We start from the raw sequence: 20372 nt of genomic DNA on the forward strand, positions 1-20372 counted from the left end.
AGAGTAGTGTAATCTTGACCATGGTGTTTCGAAGAACGTGCTTGGTTTTTTAATAAAAACGTAAGAAGCTAGTCTTTGAGACGAATTGTATATCTTGAGGGAACTTCCAACTACGAGTATTTTAAACCAAGTTAAAAAGGGTGGAAGATGGGCTTCCACATAAAAAATAATATTTGCGACAAGCTTGGCGAGCATAGACACAACCGCAAAGCTTCTTTTTATAATAATATTGGCAGTCTAAGTTGATACGCCACATTGCCAGAAAATAAAACGCACCCGAATGCCATATTAGGTCACAGATACATTTTGTAAATCATTATCAATCTATTTCTACGCAATCCTGTTTTTGTGTTGGCGCGTGTCACTTTACAACCAAATTATCTGTGAGGCTTTTCCAATTTAACGTTTCATTATATACAACACCTAGGTATTTCAGCGAGTGTACCACGGAATGACCTCGTTACGATATATCCGTGAGAAGTTCACAGGGATCTTAAAAAATAAACGGAGAAGCGCACTTTTGTTGACGTTAAATGACGTATAAATATTTTCAAGTCATGCTTCCAGTGGGGTTATGTAATTCTGTAATCACTGATAGAATGAGCCCAAGTCACTGTTTGTTGCAAAAAAGGCAATATCATATCTTTCTTCCAATAAATTTGGATACCCCGGTGGGTGGGAATGTAACTTCGTATTATGTTAAAACGCTTGAGCTGTATCTTCCTCGTTCGATTTTACCTTCTATTGTAAGCGTATGCAAATTTACCTGACGCTATCTAAGATATCTGGCACCCGACATGTGGAATAATGAGAGGAAAATATTTTTTATAATTTTTAACAAATCTTACCTTCTGGTCCTAGCATCTTTTAGGCATTACATCCCATTTCCAAACTTCACACCCTTGTCGAGACATAATCGCATCAGTTACTGCTTCCCAAACAGTACGATAGTCCCTATAGAGGTGCGTCGAAGAGCCTTGGCAGTATGTGCCCTCCAACAATTTCTTAGTGAGTGCTCTTCGTCAAGTCTGGACCTAGTTTCTACGCATTGATATTCCTAATTATTGTTCACTCTACCCGAATCCATAGGCGTAAGGCGCCTTTTAATGGCCCGTTTCATGTTGCTTACTTTTAACAAGTACTAATTATGACGTCATATGACAAAAAGCTTTAGCTAGACATCAGAGGATAAATTAGTGAGCAACGCGACATTTCTTCAGTTCATTTACCCTTATAATCAACAGTGTGGCCATGTCCGCTAGTGGGTATAACAACGTTTCCCTGCGGAGACTGAACAAAGAAAAACAAAACCATCATTTCTCGGCCGAGAAATCTAGCACGTCTCCTTATGAACGCTTTGCATGCAGAAGTGGTAATTCATTATCGCACTGTGGTCCCGTGTGACCTTCCTTTAAGGATTGCGGCAATATTTGTTTCCAATGAACATTTCAACGTGTTTTTGAGCCAGTTGATATCTTAGTTTGCTGAACATTTCGTAAGCCAGGAAAATCTCGGCACTTAAAAAAAGAGGGGAGGAAAGGTAAAGACGGGCACTAGTTTTTTTTTTTTTAGCCCCATTCATGTCGTAATAAGAGTATCAAGGTGATAATAAGGATCGATAACAAAAGTACCAACTATATCTAATGGCCCTCGTCTCACAAGAGTGTCTCAGTTTTTCTTTGATTAGACAGTGGTACCTCACTGTAAACAGTGGGTCAATGAATGAGTTCTCAGTTATTCATTGTTATATTCACTATAATACGGTGAGTAAACCAGCATTGTAACTATTGCACTATTGGCTCAACGGTTGCATTACTTGCTAAACTACAGAACCACCAAATCACAGCATTACATTGAATTCGCTATCCTTATACAGTAGGAATTCTCGTGCAGTTATGCATGATTTGGATGCATGCTTAAAAACTTATATATATAGCCATCCACAGTACAAACCGGCAACGCACCATATTCATGGCTGTCTTTGCTTTACGTAGTTCCATGCAAACGAAATCGAGATATCCCACTGCGACGTTTAAAGGAAGAAGGATGAAAAGGGAAGTTCGGGAGATTAATGCAAATTAGTGATTGTCAAATGGAGGCCATAAAAAGTTTGCCCTAACGACGTGCAAGCCGTGATGCTACGACCGTAATGTTCGCAACGGGCCGCTGTAGTCATTCGTTGCCTCATGTGGCCGCTGTCATCATCACGCCTTTGTCGTAGTTTCTTTTGCCAGTAACGTCATTTTCATTTCTGTCCTCTTCATTCTAAAGTGAAAAATTTCTCCTTTCTTACACGTCTGCAAATGCTTAAGAAAAGGCTCACCGAGCTAGGAGTCTTGTGAAAATGTGAACTTCTAGGCTGTCAGGACGTAGTCTACAGTTCCAAGATAATGCAAGAGAACCCTACACTTAGAGACAGCGCAGCAGCCCACCATGCAATGGTAAAATTGGGTTCTAATGCAGACGCTGGACCATTTATAATCGTACCTTTGCTTAAAAGGCGTGTTAGAAGAATCGTTAAAAAGAGAAAATATAAGAGATCTGGGGTGCGGCCTCGCTGGCGATCACCTGCCAGAAATGCACTTCCTCACCAGAGGAAGATTGGCCTCCCTGGTGCAGGACTTGAGCACTACACCCCTTATGAAAGTAGCAATCAAGCCTTGGCCCTCAGTACCCAGTGGCTGCGAAGCAACTGTCCATGGTGGCGGTGAGAGCTGTATGCGACGCAGTGGAGGGTGCTAAGAACTTCTGGGTCTGGACATGCCACCATCGAAATCTGAAATTCGCTACGTTGCACGCTAGAACGCTATCTAGTGAGGCTAGTCTAGCTGTGCTATTCGAGGAATAAGATGGTGTGAAATGAAATCCAATAGGGCTAAGCGAAGAGAGGAGGGCTACTGAGGCTTGCGCAGTGCTGACAAACGGGTACATTTTACGCTATTGTGAATTAGTTGACAGAAAATAACTGAGGGGGGGGGGGGGTCTTTTACACAAGATTATCGCTGGCAACATAAAGGAATACTATAGCATCAGGGAGAGGATGGCGAGTATTATGATCAGGTTAACACAAGGTACAAGTTGACGGTGTTCCCGCAGGTCGCGGGATCGAATCCTGGCTGCGGTGGCTGCATTTCTGATGGAAACGGAAATGTTCTAGGCCCATGTGCCCACATTTGGGTGTATGTTGAAGAACCCTAGGTGGTCGAAATATCCAGAGCCCTCCACTACAGCGTCTCTCATAATCATATGGTGGTTTCGGGACGTTAAACCCTACATATCAAGACGAAGATGTTACAGGCCTACGCACCTACCTCGAGCGATAATGATTATTTGGTCCAACACTTCTATGAAGACGTAGAGTCAGTCATTATTAAGACACCGTACACTATTCTGATGGGCGACATCAATGCCAACATAGGCAAAAAACAGGCCACAGACCATGCAGTAGAGAAATATAAAATCGGCTCTAGAAGTGCCAGAAGGGAGTTATTAGCAGAGTGCGCAAAATGTAATAATGTATGGATCTTCAATAACTTCTTCCCAAAACGGGCTAACTGTAAGTGGATGTGTCCTAATGGTGAAACTAAAAATAAAATACGCTTCAATTTGTGTGCACATTCAAGCATTGTACAGGACGTAGAAGCAGTTGGCAAGATTTCATACAATGAACATAGAATAGTAAGACCTCGTATTCCCCTAGATTTAAAAAAGCACAGGCAAAACTGATACGTAAGAAGTCAAACAATAAAATAGCGGTGAGAGCGAAAGTTCAGGAATTCAGTGTTTCGCTTCAGAATAGATTTGAGGCACTAAACGAGGTAATTGATGTAAGCGTTGCCCAATGAACCTTGCTAGTATGATCAATAGAAGATGGAGACTGGCAATAGAAGACGGAGCTACAGCCACTAGACAGGGCACTGACTAACTATCTAAGGAGGCGGGAAATCTTCTCAGGAGACGACCAATCATGAAAGCCTCAAATGCAACCGACAAAATAGAGCTAGTGGAGATTTTGAAGTTAATCAATATTCATAAGGTAGCCGACATAAGAAGGTATAACATGGAGAGAATTGATCAGGCTATAAAAAGTGGTAGAAGCCTAAAATCGGCGAAGGCAAACTTGTGCATAGTCATAAATCAGATGTATGCATTCGAGAACAAGGAAGGCTATGTCATAACCAACATGGATAGGATAGTCGAGGCGGTGGAGAAGTTCTACATAGAGCTGCACAAAAGCCGAAACAACCGAGATGGTATCGTAAGAAGCGATAATATTCCAGAGGAATTTCACATCCTACCAGTAACGACAGCGGAAGCAAAGAAAGCCCAAGAAGGAATGCAAAGAGGCAAGGCCATTTGTGGGGCTAAGGTAACAACAGATCTCCTGAAAGATGGCGGAGAAAGTATGTTGGAAAAATTAGCCTCCTTTTAATTCAAAGTGTCTCATGACCAGGACGGTACCAGAATCTTGGAAAAACGCCAACATACTCTTAATTCATAAGAAAGGAAACGTCAAGGACTTCAAAAATTACAGGTCAACCAGCTTACTCTCCGTTTTCTACAAACTATTTACTTAAGTATTAGCTAATAGAAGTAAGGTGAATTTAGATTTCAATCAACCAAAGGACCAACCAGAACTTCGTACAGGCTGCTACATAATAGACCATATTCATATTATCACTCAAGTAATACTGAAATGTGCTGAATACAACCAACCTCTATACATAGCCTTCACTGATTACGAGGCGTTTTACTCAGTCAAGACATCAGCAGTATTGCAGGCGCTACGGAGTTAGGACGTCCACGAACCTCAAATAAATATACTGGCAGAAATATACAGTGAATCCACCGCCACCATAGTTCACCATAAAGAAAGCAACAGAATCACAACAGAGAAGTGAGTGATACAGGGTGGCATGATCTCTTTAATACCATTCACAGCGTGTTTACAAGACGTTTTCAGGGCCCTAGAATGGGAACAGTTAAAAATAAGAGTTAATGAAGAGTATTTTACTAGCCTGCGATTCGCTTTGCCTTCATTGCAGCTCATGATCACTGAACTAGACACAGAAAGCAGAATAGGTCTGAAAATTAATATGCATGAAACTTAAGTATTGTGGAACTGTCTTGACAGAAAACAACGCTTTACAATAGGTGGAGAGACGCTGGAAGTTGTAAACAAATATGTATACTTAGGACAGGTAGCAACCAAGGAGCCAAACCATGAAAGGGAAATAACTAGAACAATAAACATGGGGTGAATCACATTCGGCAAGCTTTATCAAATCATGAATGGTAATCCGCCACTAACCCTCAAGAGGAAGGTATAAAACAGCTGAATATTCCCACCCATGTAAAACCTCTTCATTGGGGCCTTTAATTTATTGTAAATAAATAAATGATATTTACCTGCGTCGCAGAAACCTGGAGGCTTACAAAAATGGATCAGTATAAAATTAAAACGACGCAGCGAGCAACTGAAAGGAAGATGACAGCTGTAACATGAATAGACAAGAATACAGTATAGTAGGTATTGAAACAAACCTAGGTTAAAAATATCATAGTTTAAGTTAAAAATGAAAATAGACATAGGCCGGGCACGTAGCACGTAGGCAGGATAAGCGCTGGTCATTACGGTAATTAACTGACTGGATTCCTAGAGAAGCTAAACGCATGACATGGAGACAGAGAATTAGGTGGGCCGGTGAGATTAAAGAGTTCGCAGGTATAACGCGGACACGGAAAGCACAAGACCGGGTTTATTGGCGGATCATGGGAGATGCATTTGCCCGGCAAAGGGCATAGTCAGGTTGTTGATTAGGATGATTATGATGACGATGGTGCTCTCGTGTGACTTTTCTGCAACTGATTTCACTGACAGTGGATGCTTACATTTGTGATAGTTTAAGACTATGCTTTTCTTTTGGTAAATGCTGCAGGAAGGCCGCAGTCTAACAGGTAAAGTTTTCTTTATACAGCATACTAATTGTGAGAGTAATAAACCAAGCGAGAAATGGTAGAAAAATGAATTCAGGCAATACGCACAAGCATGCGGGATATATCTCTAGTGCATTTGTACCGCTGCTCGTCACCGTCGTCCGCGGGCACGATGCAACAATTCAGCAATTTTGTCAGGCATGTGCAGCCCGAAAACAATATTACAATAACATACTCCATCTTCCGAAAGCACGGCCACGTTTCCTTTCTTTTTGAACAAAGCTGTCTTTTTATTTTGGTTTTGGTGAACGTTGTTGATATAAACGCCGTGTATTTCGACGAGTGTTGAAGATCGGGCGAGTTGGTTCGTCGTACTTGAACTTGTATAGCGCATTACGGGGAAGGGAAACGGTTAGCGCTCTGTCCTCTTGTGTCGGTCTGCTCGGCCGTTTCTTCTTCCCCGTAATGCGCTATACAAGTTCAAGTATTTCGAGCTTTACTTCAAGTTTCTGCGTTATATTTTCTATTAGAATGGCGCTTATTTATTTCAACTTTGCCAATACTTGTTGTTCTGGGATATACAAGATGAATATCACAAAATGATGTGAACATAGGCATTGTTACCGTTTCAGAAAACTAAAAACATGTGCAAGTATAGTTCATTAGCTGGCCACGTGTATGACACAACATGCTAACTTGAATGACTGGCGTTCTCCATGATATAATGCTTACAAAAGCAGAACACAGCTTTCATGTTTGAAAACTTCGCGGAAGCACACTGAGAAAGACAGACAAGAAGAAGCAGACAGCACACGCATGTCCAAGGTGAAATTCTTTATTTGGCCGAACTTGTCACCGGACAACGAAAACTCAAACTACAGCATGCAGTGCAGGCTGCACACTGCCATTGGCGAACAGAGCATCAGCCATCGATACGAAAAAAGACAAATGTTTTTATAGACTCCTTAAAACTCCCAGCACGACTGTCTCCCAGCGCGGCTGCATAGAAACAAAACTAATGCATTGCTCTGTAATGCGAAACGAAGCTATCTGCACAACTACTTCAAAATTGGAAAGAATATAAAATGAATGTAATGTAGTGGAAGACCAATGAACTACTAAATAGAGGATCAAGAAATGCAGAGGTTCATCAGCTAACACTCAACAATGAAGTTGAACAAGGAGCGAAGTTAGCAGAAGACTTTAATAATTTTTGTGAATCTAGTTTCAAGCTTTCATTCGCGGGAGGCATTAACTGGGATCTGCAGTAACACTTCAAGCATATATATGAATCATACAATTAAAATGAAATATATAACGTGTATAGATCTATCAAGAACAACTTAACATGCGATATTGACGGCATAAAAATAGGTCAGTCAAGTAGGTTCATAAAATCACGCTACCTCAACTCATACATATTGGTAATATTGCTGTCTCTGCAGGTGTATTTTCGATGAAAACGGAACTAGCAAAAGTTACTACAATATTTGAAGGTAGAGAAGTTAACAACTTATCAAATTATAGGCCGAGTCTATACTCCCCGTGCTTTTCAAAGGCATAAAAAATGACATTTATGCCAGAAGAATTGGGTTTGCAAACAAGTACAATTCATTCAACCCTACCTAATTAAGATTCAGAAAAAGGAGATCAACAGAAATTGTCCGTGTCATGCACAAAGAAGTCATTCTAAAAACTTTCGATGAAAAAACTATTAGCTGGTATGTATATTATTTTTCCAAGGCATTCGACCATCTAAGTCTTTTAACGCTCACAATAGGCTATAATTATATAGTAGTAGAGGCAAACCATCTGAACATATAACGTCCTATCTGCAACATAAAATGTGTTTGCATCCAAGCAATCTTGCTCGCCACAAGGAAATTACCTCAGGTGTACCACAAGGGAGCATTCTCGGACCATTGGCTTTTAACTTTTACAAAGATGACATTTCACAAACTGACCACGGAGCAAAATATATCACTTATGCGGATGATACAATCATTTTCTTTTGCAGCTATTTTTATAATACTCTTCATTGTAGCATTAACATAACTATCGCTGACTTACACAAGTGGAGCGTAATCGACTTTCCTAATATCCACGCGGCCGAAACAAAAGGCCGTTATCTTAACCTCCTGACAACTACCTGAACCCCAATTTTCAGTCTTACTTTAGGAAACTCGAGTACAGATATTGCTGACCCAGTAAAATCACTTGGCTCATGTCTTTTTCAAAATAGTCCATCTTGGGACATTCAGGTTAATTATGTTGTTACACTGGCAGAAAAAGTAGTCATAAAGTAGTGGAAATATTGGCGAAATTCAAATTCTGCTTGCCAACAGCTGTCAAACTTCATACTTACAGTGCACTATTTTTTTTTCAATTTAAACTATTCCTGTCTAATCTGGGGCCAACCCCGTTTACAAACCACAACCAGCTGGTTATATTACAAAAAAGCACTACGTCACGTTGCGTGTGTTGAAAATACTGTGCACACAAAAACTCTTGTATATCAAACACAATATCACGTCAGTTCACAGCTTGTACCCATTAAATCTAGCCAGAAAGTATATACATGTGAAAGGAGAACCATTTCGTACATTATCCGTATGAAACGCGCTTACAAGGCATTATGATTCCCGCAAGCATAGTATTTGGAAAATATCGTTTTCAAACATCATGCTAACAAAACAAATGCTTCGTCGCACGTTTCAAAACTGTTAAATTAACTCCTTGAATGTGTTATGATTTAAGTACAACTGGAAACTATGCAATCAAAGCGTTTTTTGTCACCAAGGAATAATGCATTTTCTTCTTATAAAGGGTACCACTCATGTTCGACGTAATTACAAATTTTACTATTTTCTTCTTTATTTTTCTCATATACAAATGTGTAAAGGAAAGCTCATTTTGTTGTCGTTATTTGAGAAGTACTTATCATGAGACATTCTATAAATATCGTATTATATAGTATTTTGTGCAACAATTTCTTTTCATGAGGCATTAGTGTACGTAATATGTTCTATAAATCTGTAAAGTTATTGTGCGCTCTCGCTGTAAGCCCTGTAAAACGGGGGCTCAAGGTTTCTAAAGTGTATAGTTGCACTTTTTTTCGAACCCTAGTGTTTAATAAGACCCAAGTTAGTTGACGAAATAAATGTTGAATTGATTTGGTTTGATATCATCGCTGGAACGTGCCGTCTTTCAGTGCTGCAGCCAAGGGTTGGCATACCAGACCTGTGCCTCCACCCTCCTCAAAATGTTTTTCGCCATGGAACAGTGAGATAAAAAATGCTATTTCAAAAGTGTGCCCCCTCTTTCCCCCTGAAGCCAAGAAGGTGTCCCCCCCCCAAAACAAAAAAAAAACTTCTGATGACGCCTTTGCTGTCTTTTCTACATACATGACACATCGAACTTTCTAGCATAATCACTGTGGCTAGCGTGAGCTCTGCAATGAGCTCGATTTTGGCGTTCTCCTGTAATCTTTAAATAATCACAAGGAACCGTGAATTTTATCGAACATTGCGATGTGGCCTGCGCCTAGCATTGCTCACAGTTTTTCTTTTTCAAAGAATAACACTTGAATACGTAAAAAATGAATCAACAACGCGCGTGACAACATTATCATCGTATGAGATTTAACAAAATGTCACACAAAGTACCAAAGTGCCGGGCATATTGCTGTTTCAGGAAGGTGTCAGAACATACGCTAAATAGGCATTTACAAAATATGGGGGGGGGGGGGGGGGGGTTACAGTGGCTGAGGCCTCTTCCTCCTCGAAATGTGGATAGATGTGTTTTTGAGGCCAATAATAAGAAATAATCGTTTGTCAAGGCCTTCAGCAGGTGCCCCCCTCCCCTCAAAAATTCCTAAAGAATAAACATATTATATACACTGAGAAAACAGAAAGTGTCAACGCAGTTGCAAAAAGAAGAAAACAAAAAAATACATGAGTATGCTTGAGCTTCGCGAAAAAGAGTAGAACGCGATGGCGTAATGGGTCCCCATTCGCATTGCCTTCTCGTTCACTGGCATAGCTCCGCTATTTGGTGGAGCCACGCTATATCTTGCCGCAATAAAACGAACGTCTGTGTACGTAACATTGGCCGTTTAGAGAAAAGTGGAGTTTTTAAGCATTAGTCCGCTATCAAATACCTGATACGTAAAAATGAAAAGAGCGGAGACTTTCGTTTCTTATCTACTTTATACTTTTACGGCTCAATCCTTATGAAGCGACAATGCGCATTAGAGGTTTGTGTATCATGACTAAAGAAGCAATATAGGTACGAAAACACGTTATAGGTGTCAAATGCAGCAAGGTAATTGTGCCAGAAAATATATATAATTACGTTATCGGGTTTTACATCACTTGAATTTACATCACTGGGTTATTCAGAAACAGAGTGGCAGAATTTCACTTTAATTTTTACGATGATATGTTAACCTAGCCCTAACGCACGGCAAGAAGAGTTTTTTTTTTTCATCTCCGTTCAGGCTTTTGCGCAATGAGTGAGAACTCATGCATTATGTCGCGCACAGCAGCTCAACACCATGCTGGCGCCTATGCTGTACGTCATTTAAAACTGCTTTGCACATACCTCGATGGAAATTGAATAAGTTTACATTCATGCCATGCAAATGGTTCTCGATTGATTGATTTGTGGGGTTTAACGTCCCAAAAGCACCGTATGATTATGAGAGACGTCGTAGTGGAGGGCTCCGGAAGTTTTGACCACCTGGGGTTCTTTAACGTGCACCCGAATCTGAGTACACGGGCCTACAACATTTCCGCCTCCATCGGAAATGCAGCCGCCACAGCAAATGGTTTTCGAAGTGCCAATCACTATGTACATTCAAAATGTTGGCTTTAGAAAAAGATCATACTTTTTTATGACTACCATCTACGTGGGTGAATCCCACTGCGTGCTAGTCGCGTCTCTCAGTACTATAAATAAAGTTTCTCCATTCATCCAACTACGACGAGCAAATTTCTGCACTATGAGCAGCGACCCTTCTTCGACCCCCTTCGTTCAAAATCTGTGCCTTTAGAACATAGCAATGTGGAAACTTCTGTCAAAGGAATGCAGACGCGCAGCTCTGCTACGCAGAAAGATGCCGCCGGCGGAACTTTCTAGCCAACCAGCACCTGCTCCGAGAGAAGGTATGGTGGGTGGGGTGCCCGCATTGACGTCACACTGTTTACAAACAGGGAGAGGTCTAAAGGTAGCCACCACTTGCAACCCCGACCCTCGCCTTTAAAGTTTTTTTTTAGTCTGTCCATCTGTCGATGTCCTCTCGTCATGTTTTCGCAGTCACCAATAACTTCATATAAAAATATCTCACTGAAATATCAGCTGACAAGCTCGAGCACTTCGCGGCAACAGCTTTGGACGAGGAGAGCGTCTGCTAGCAGCTATGCACCACGTAGGTGGAGTGTTTGACCTCCTCGGGTAGAGTACCTCGATGCCTGCTCCGTGGCGCGCGCATCGAGACACCCTATCCTTGGGTGGAGCCACGGCCGAAAGAAGAAGGAGCGAATGCCGGCACCGGAGGAGAAGTGAGGAGTTGTTACTTTTATTTTATTCCGAGATTTAAAATGAGCTAAAGATAAGTGCGCTTATTGCGTCATGTCACTGTAAATTCTGAAAGTACGCTAATATTTCCATGGCCTCCGATACGGCGCGCGACGGGTTTCTCTCCAGCCGTTCCAATCAATCGCACGGAGTGTTTTAAGAAGTGGGCGTAGCGCGCTCTTATTCCCGCACCACGGTGCTCTTTCGTGTGGTCACTGCTTAGCATGTCTCTACGAAACACAGACATGCTAAGCAGCGTGGTGAACAGACAGATGATTTTGAAAGAAAGTTGGATATCTTTCTAAGCTGTATAAGAAAAGCATCTCTTCTGATCAATGAAAAGACTAGACGAAAGGGAGCTCATGCAGTGGCTGGCAGAAGTGCATAGTAATGATAGAAAGGCAGCAGCAAAATTTTGGAACCATCTAAACTCCCTAAGTAATGAGACAAGCCTAGAGCAGAAATTTAAAACTGCAGCTCAAGGTGTTATACTAGAAGGGGATGAAGCCATTAAATATATAAGAACAAGGAAGTGCATTATGCACTATAATAGACAAGGATGAATCAAGTGGCGCACTGGCTCCATTTTTACAACGAGAGTGGGAAAGGGCTGAAAAGAGGGTTCCTTGTAATATACATCAACAGGCCGTGACAGTACCCCAATCATGCTGATAAGAAATTTGGGTCCCAAGTCTAAGCAAACTTTGAGAGAGACAGCGAGCAAAACAATAATCAATGGTGAAGTCTCAGATACATGGAAGCTTAGCAGCAAGAGCATGATCTATAAAGAAAAGGGGGACAAAGCTGACATAAACAACTACCGTCCTATAACAGTGACACTAGTGGTCTACAGGCTGGTGATGCAGATTATAAAAGAAAGACGGCAGGCATGAATAGAGGATGAGGGTGTACTGGGGGAACTGTAGATTGGGTTTCGCAAACAAAGGAGGTTGGAAGACAATCGATCTGTTCTCACTGACGCAGCGCATCGAAATAGCAGAAAAGAAACGCAGGCCTCTGTGGCTAGCATCTTTAGTTATCAAGGAAGTGCGTGATAGCGTGGGTCAAGAGGACTTGTGTGGAATACTGGGCACACTAGGTGTTGTTAAGGGGAGAAGTGATTTTAAATGAAAGGAAGAGAAATGTGAGCCCCGTAACAGTCTCTCAGTGGGAGGACACCTCAACAGTAGCTCACGAGGGATGGGGTGAGAAGGAATTAAAAGGATCGGATTAAAAGGTAAAGAGACAGAGAGAGAGGAAGGAGAGAGCGAGATGCAGGGACAGCGAAGAATGAAAGTAAGGAGAAGACAGGAAAGATGGACACGTTTGCAGGAGCCCGAGGATGGGGCACTACTGGCGAGAGCTCTTGTCGGGGTCTGGAGATGGCGTAGGGCAAGTCCAGTAGGCCAGAGCTACAAGTCGTCGAAGATTGGCGTTAGGAGATGGCTTAGGGCCACCCCTGTCGGAAAGCGCTACGCTGACGTTGGAGATAGCGAAGGCACAACCGGTCGGCACGAAATTCAGCGAGCGAGTTCGTGTTGTTATGACCGGGGGTCCAACAGCATACCTTTTTTGCTGCCAGTCGTTGCGGCTCAGGTCCGCTGGGTCTCATCGTGGATAGAGGGCCGCCACCACCGGACCCGTTAAGCCCATCTTGCAGGGAGGAAGGCGCATTCTTTGGAAGATATTTAAAAAGGTATAATTTACATTATTTACAAGCGAGCGTTTCTCGCCACATCACGAATATCTAGACGAAGATGTCGCCCTACATCGTGACGATCTCGTCGAAGGCTTTACATCGAAAAGGCATCAGCCACAAAAACACTGTCTCGAGCAGCACTGCACCGAAAAGGCACTCCAAGCAGCCCGCAAAGGCTGATTATAAACAGTCCTGTTTCCTAAATACCTGGATGGGAGGAAAGGACACCAGATTACATTGTCCAATCACCTGTCACACACAACTTGCCAAAGTGACGCGCACACACGGCCGAATAAACGTCAAATATTTGGTCGCTGCATTGAACTGCGTGACCAACGTGGCTCTTCCTTGTGTGCGCCCCGCTGGGCGAGGGGTTCCGAGCTCACGACAGCATACATCAAAAAGGCCACCATATCCACGCTAAAAAGGGTTTGCCGAACTGCTCGCTCAATTAGCGGGGCGATTTGCGGCTGCCTCCACTGTTCCTTTCAAGGAAGATGTTGCTACTGCGTAAACACTTGTCGTCTTCTCGCGAAACGGCCTATGCCGTCGTGGTGGCACGATGTCTCAACCTCCAGCCAGGAGGGGCAACACATGGTGGATATAAACGGGCAGCCGTTCGAACACTATTTCGAGGATCAAAAAACGATGCTCCCTTGTAAGCCCAGGTGCCGTGCCTAACACTGTGGAGGACGGAGTCACTAACCTTCTGAAGGATATCTATAAAAGCTATAAAGTAAGAAAAACAGGTATCCGAAACTACTGAGAAAAAACAGGGACTTAAGCAGGGGTGTCCTCTGTCACCCTTATTATTCATAATGTACCTACAAGGATTAGAGGCCAAATTAGAGTTGAGTGGACTTGGCTTCTGCCTCTCTTTCGTCAAACAAGAAAAATTATTGAACAGGCACTACCGGCATTGATGTACGCAAATAATATAGTGCTAATGGCCGACAACAAGAAAGACTTGCAGGGATTGATAAACATCTGCGGTAATGAGGGAGATTGGTTAGATTTGAGATTCAGTAAGAAAAAATCAGCAGTCGTGATTTTTAATGATAATGAAGGTAGTGAGCTTAGAATACAGGAGGTCACGCTAGAGATAACAGATAAATACAAATATCTGGGCGTATGGATAAGCAACGTTGCTCAGTACCTAAGGGAACACGAAATATACGTGACGACTAAAAGTAACAAGAATGCAGCGGTGATGAAAAACAGGGCACTGTGGAATTACAATAGGTATGATGTTGTGAGAGGATAATGGAGGGGGGTCATGGTTCCTGGTCTGACGTTTTTTTAATGATAATGAAGTTAGTGATCATGGGATAGAGGTGGTTGCGCTAGAGATAACAAATAAATAGAAATATCTGTGTATGCATAAGCAACGGGGCCGATAACTAATAACTAAAGGTAACAGGAACGCAGCGGTGATGAAAAATAGGTCACTGTGGTGTAGCAAAACTTCGGGGTTATTTAAGCTAGACACATCTGATCATCATCCAGACGAAGAAGTGTGGGAGCAATTCCGCACAGGCAAGCGATGACAAGTCAACACGATGATTTCGTGGAGCACTCATTGGGAGTTTCTTTATCTAATACAACTCAAATTTACACTATGCAGTAAGTCACAAATACGAAACATGGAAAATGATGACATACTCTTCGCCTCGAATGTCTGGTCTCCGGTGGTGAGATGCACTGTTGACCCCGAGTCCGCTCACCTCAAAAAGTGCCCGAGTCTCTGCTTAAATAGGGTTTTCCAGCGTCCACGGGTGCGTGAACCAATCAGGCAAGCCGAGAATAACCAATCTCAACACGTGTTTTTATGATCGTGTGAAGCCTGCCTCGCAACAAAACTGTAGCAGCTTTTCGAAACAGGCAGATTCTCTAAAACGGCCTTGACGCGCAAACCAGTGTTCAAATGTCGCTCCCCTGATTGTCCCGGAGGACGCCAGCGGAAGATCGCTCGTTTGGGGTGGTGGTGGTAGTGCTTAGAAGAGGAGAGAGGCACCTAATTTTCACAGCCCGGTCGGGAACACGGTGTGGTGCCTGGTTTGGCTTGAAGCGCACAGTGACCGACCGGATGCAGCTTCTTCTGTTCAGACTCTCATTCTTATTCGAGGAGCCGTTCTCGAGACAAGTTGTTAAATAGCGACTCTGACAAGAGCATCTGGCAAATAACGAACTCCAGCTATAGCTGAAAAAGAAAAAGCTTTCCGCAAGACATCGCCTTCGCGACACCTCCCCCCTACAAAAAAGAGTGTCCCACTCGTTTTATCTGCAAAACGCGAAAACAAATAGACTAAAAACACAAAATGTTTTGCATTCAACAAGTGTAAGGGGCATATTTAAAGATAGTTATACATGTGTCTAAAAGTTGAAAAGCTTAAAACAATTACATATTTAAAACCACAGATGAAAAACAAAAATAATCTCGAAACAGAAATCAATGCAGTTCACTCGACGGCACTGTAATACAACTCAATATTCGTGTCGTGAGTGCCGCCATTTTGTTGTGCATTGTTAACACTTGGAAATGTCTTCTAGTCGAAGTAAAGTTCAGTGTCAGTGTCGGAGCCTTCGCGCTGTTGTACTGGAGCACTGTTCACTGTCCCGCGCACCCCATGTCGCAATCGGAGTTCTTGACCCACTCGCGAGCCGCACTCGCGCACAAAACTTGGATGCAATTCCTCTTCATCACTGTTCACACTGCACCCGCGCACGTGAACACCTCGATGTTGTTCGCGGATAACACTCCTTGCACTGCACTCGCGCACATCGCCACTTCAATCGCGCACCTCCTGATCATCACCAGATTCATCGTTTGCATCATTGGCATCGGAACAGCATTGGACGTGGCAGGGTTTAAACGCTCCACATTAACAATGTCACGCTTTTTTTCCAGTTTGGTCTACCATTTCCCAGTTATTCGCGGCTACCCGATGCACGAGACGGAAAGGTCCGTGGTATCTGTGAAAAAACTTGATTGTCTTCTCTTTGGCCCGGGAGGGAGTCCACAAGCACACCAAGTCGCTCTTGTGGTAAACAACACTACGTCGTTTAGCATCATAGGTGCGTTTGTTCTTATCCTGCTTACGCCTCTCCCGTTCTTTTATCAGTCTTTGAGCCTGCCGGAGTCGTCGAGCCACTTTGATAGCATGCAGGGTGTAGTCGAATCCACGTTGTGCGCCCGACCCAACATCTACAGGTAACGTCGGCTCATGTCCGTGAAGCAGAAAGAAGGGCGTAAATCCGGTCGTCTCGTGAGTGGAAGAATTGCACGCAAAGAGTACGTACGGCGAAAATTCATCCCAGTTGCGGTGGTGCGAGTAAACGTACATGCTGAGCATGTCAGCTAACATGCGGTTCAAACGCTCTCACAAGCCGTTGGGCTGTGCGTGGTATGCTGTTGTGGTGGCATATTCGCCACCCACGAGCCGGAAAATTTCCTCGGTCAAGTTGGCGACAAAATGTTGTCCACGATCGTTTATCACTTTCTCCGGTGCACCATGACGCAGCACGACATGCTCGACGAACGCATTTGCTGCCTCTGCGGCAGTAACTGCCTGACATGCGACAGACTCGACCCATTTCGTGTGGTAGTCGGTAATTATGACAATGTAGCGGTTCCCTGAATCGGGCGCAGTGAAGGGCCCAATAAAGTCAATGCCCACCTGTTGAAAGGGTCGACCTGCAGGTGGGATTGGTTGGAGAAAACCGGCCTGCCTTCCAGGCTGTTGCTTTCGCGTCTGGCAGTCAGGGCAGCAGAGTACATAATTGCTGACCTACTAGAACATCTTCGGCCAGAAATAGCGACAACGCACTTTTTCCCATGTGCGCTTAACACTCAAGTGGCCTGACATTGGGTCATCATGGCAGTGTCTTAAAATCTCGGATCTTAAGCACTTTGGGACCACGAGCGCCGCGCGATCCCCCTGGAGGCCTTCCACCCTCCAATACAGCCAATCGACCGGAAGCTCCGTGCCATTCTTTTAGTTTTCCTGACAACGGGGGCATTCGGGTGCTCGAGGTGCTGTACAATATCTCTCATCCAAGGGTCTGCCTTCTGCCTTTTCCCAACATCTACCTGATCCAGGACCAGCAACGGTAAAAGGTTTTCTTCGCTTACCAGCGCGGGATCGTGAGGATGGCGGGAGAGCGCGTCGGCATTTCCATGCTTCAGGCCGGGGCGGTGTCGCAAAGTTATGTCGAATTCCTGAAGCAAGAGTGACCAGCGCATAAGACGACCGTTTGGATTCCTTACTTTCATCAGCCAAATCAAACTCGCTTGGACAGTTACGACAGTGAATTTAGTGCCAAAGATGTACAGCCGAAATGGTCCACTGGCATAGGTGATAACTTGTTCTTGAGCTCCGCTTTTTTTTTAACAAGGACGGCGCCAATGCCGTAGTCGCAGGCATCAGTGTGCACCTCTATTGGCTTTCCCGGCTCAAATTGACGCTAAACTGGGACTGTGATCAGCTTCTCTTTGAGGGATTGCATCGCCGCTTCGCAAGCCGCCTCCCAGGCGAAAGGAACATCCTTTTTAAAAAAGTTAAGTTTGTCAGAACTCGAGAAATGTGAGAAAAATCTTTGATGAAACGCCGATAGTAGTTACAAATTCCGTGAAAACTCTACACACCCTTCTTATTTCGTGGCTTGGAGAATTTTTCGATGGCTGCTACTTTGTCTGGGTCTGACCGGATGCTTGCACCTGTGAGCATGTATCCGAGATATTTATATTCCTGATGGTCGAAGCTACATTTCTTGGGCTTCAGTCGCAAGTTTACCAAATCCAACGCTGAAAAAAACACTTTCCAAATCTTCCAAATGAGTTGCCATGGTTTTCGAGAAAATTACAATGTCGTCCAAGTAGGCCGCTGAGGACTTTGTTAATCATTCTCTTGAAGGTGGCCAACGCAATGCACAGGCCAAACGGGACAACGTTGGATTCGTAGAAGCCAGTTACACAGGGAAATGCGGTCTTTTGCTTATCTTCCTCTTTGATACCCACTTGCCAGTAGCCTGATGTTAGATCAAGTGTGGTGAAGTATTTTGACCCCTGAGTCTCGTCTAGAATTTCATCGTATCGCGGCAGGGGGTGCACATCTTTTTGAGTGACCTTATTAATCCTTTGGAAATCGACGCAGAAACGCCAAGTCCCATTCGGCTTCTTCACGGGGACTACAGGCGATGACCAAGGACTGTGTGATTCTCGAATGAACCCATCGCGAAGCATTTTTTTCAACTTGTTGCTCAATTTGTTGCCTTTCAAAGAGGAAATGACGATATGGGTGCTGACGAATGGGTCGAGAATCGCCTGTGTCGATCCCGTGTTCAGTGACATGCGTATGCCGGATAGGGTTATCAGTGCTTGTGAAAAGATGACGGTACTTCTCAAAGAGCGACAGCAGCTTCTCTCGTTCAGATAGCTGTAGGTGATCCCCAGTCTCTATGTCAAATTCTGGGGGCACTCGATTATTCTGTGGAGCCGTAATTGCCAGCTGTGCGTCATGAATGGACGAAGCCTATCCGAGCTTTGTTCTGCCGAGGAGACTTACTGGTGACTTGGTGGGATTAGCAATACGAATGAGGCCTCTCCCATGCACGATCCCTGTTACTGTGCGTGCCACTTGGAGTCCGCTTCTGCGCGTTCTGTTCGGTTCGACCAGGTGAGCTCCGTCTCTTGCGACTTTCACTTCAACAGCCCCCTTTGTGCGTGGTTAAATACGAATGTGCTCATGGCACCACACTGTAAGGACATCATTGTGTTCAGGGGCTCCTGAGTTTACACGTAGCTGGAAAACTTCCCCATTTAGTGCGAGCTCTTTCTTCGAGAAATCAATAAGAAGTCGTGCTGCTCTACAGAAAAGAAGGCCACCTAGCAGCTCTTACGGGCAATCCTACACTACCAAAAACGTCTCATGAATATTGGTGGGGCCAAATTTAAGTCTTCTTTCGGATTCACGGTGTGGGGGGGGGGGGGGGTAAGCACACCTCTGCCAATTTCTCGGATGAATACGTCTTTTCTTAATTTGGACGTAGCACATATTTTGCTGGCTACTTGTTCCGAAATTACAATTACGGAGGAGCTGGTGTCGATTACAAGCTGTGCATTTGTACCATTGGCTCGTGTGGGGACTGCGAGAAGCTGACTTTCCGACAATGTGCCGATGGGGCGGCCGGGCTGGCTTCCTAGGCCCAGTCGTTCTCGTATTCCGAAGGGTTTTGCTGTCCATTCTGGTTCCCAACGGACACTGCTTTATCATTCCTGCCATCTCAAAACCGTTGCCATCACTGTCGCGCTATGTGACCAATGCGGGGGCAAGTCTGGCATCGGGGACGTCCGTTGTTGGCGCGGGAAGTTCTAGGTGGCCAAGGCATTTGGGGGCGACTATTCTCGTCCTCGATGCTTTTGAGCCGGTCAGAAAGCGACGCGATGGAGTCGGCGATTGCCTTTAGGTCTCTCTCGCGGTCGGGAGCCTTCCACGGGCAACGCAACTCGGCCGCGGCGCAGCTGGCGACACACGGAGGGGGCTGTATTGTTGCTGCGGTGGGTGCTTTGCCAACCGGAGGTGCGATGTTTTGCGTCCATGACTGCATGTCGGTAGAATAGTAGGTGCCAATCGGCTGAGGCCCTGAAGCATGACTCATTAAAGATGCTAGATTATAGCGCCGCAAAATTTGGAGGGAAGCAGCACAGGTTTCCGGGTTTGCAATTATCATTTTTTTTCTTGAATCTGCGGGCCCGAACCACGCAAAAGGTGCCGCAACCGATCGTCTTCTGTCATAGACGGGTTGACCCTAGCACAAAGTTGTGCGACATCATAAGAATACTCCTCAGTGGTTTCGGAAGGCAATTGGGTCCGGTTTTGTAGACGCAAATTGGCGATTTCAATCGAGTGCCGACTTGAGAATGAAGTTTTCAAGAGTGTCGCCCACTCTTCCCATGACTTTGAAGCAGCCGTTAAAATTTGCGTCATGTGCCACTTTTTTGCATCTTCATCTATTGTCAAATATAAAAATTTAGCCTTTGTGGCTTGGTCCCAATTCTTCAATGATGCTACATGCTCATAGCAAGGTAGCCACTCAGGAATAGATTCTTCCGGCGCGCCTCAGTACACTGGGGGTCCGACGAAAAGTTTTGCTGGGGGGT

The 20372-nt window shown here is 44.2% G+C and overlaps 1 protein-coding gene across 7 annotated transcripts in view; it reads right to left on the reverse strand.

Annotated features, from left to right (window-relative positions):
• Positions 1–6292, reverse strand: part of LOC142767686 (ecdysone oxidase-like) — an 80724-nt gene extending 74432 nt beyond the window's left edge. For 4 of the 7 annotated variants that reach the window (XR_012885107.1, XR_012885108.1, XR_012885109.1 and 1 more), the window contains exon 1: positions 6046–6292. Coding sequence is in view for 1 of the 7 variants with exons in the window: in XM_075869868.1 (XP_075725983.1) it covers positions 6046–6177 (132 nt within the window). In the remaining 6 variants the exon portion in view is untranslated. The remainder of the gene's footprint in view (positions 1–6045) is intronic. The other 3 variants (XM_075869871.1, XM_075869870.1, XM_075869869.1) reach the window with 2 other exon arrangements.
• Positions 6293–20372: the final 14080 nt, after the last annotated feature.

The sequence above is a fragment of the Rhipicephalus microplus genome, chromosome 7, assembly GCF_043290135.1.
Source record: "Rhipicephalus microplus isolate Deutch F79 chromosome 7, USDA_Rmic, whole genome shotgun sequence".
In the NCBI taxonomy this organism is placed as follows: domain Eukaryota; kingdom Metazoa; phylum Arthropoda; class Arachnida; order Ixodida; family Ixodidae; genus Rhipicephalus; species Rhipicephalus microplus.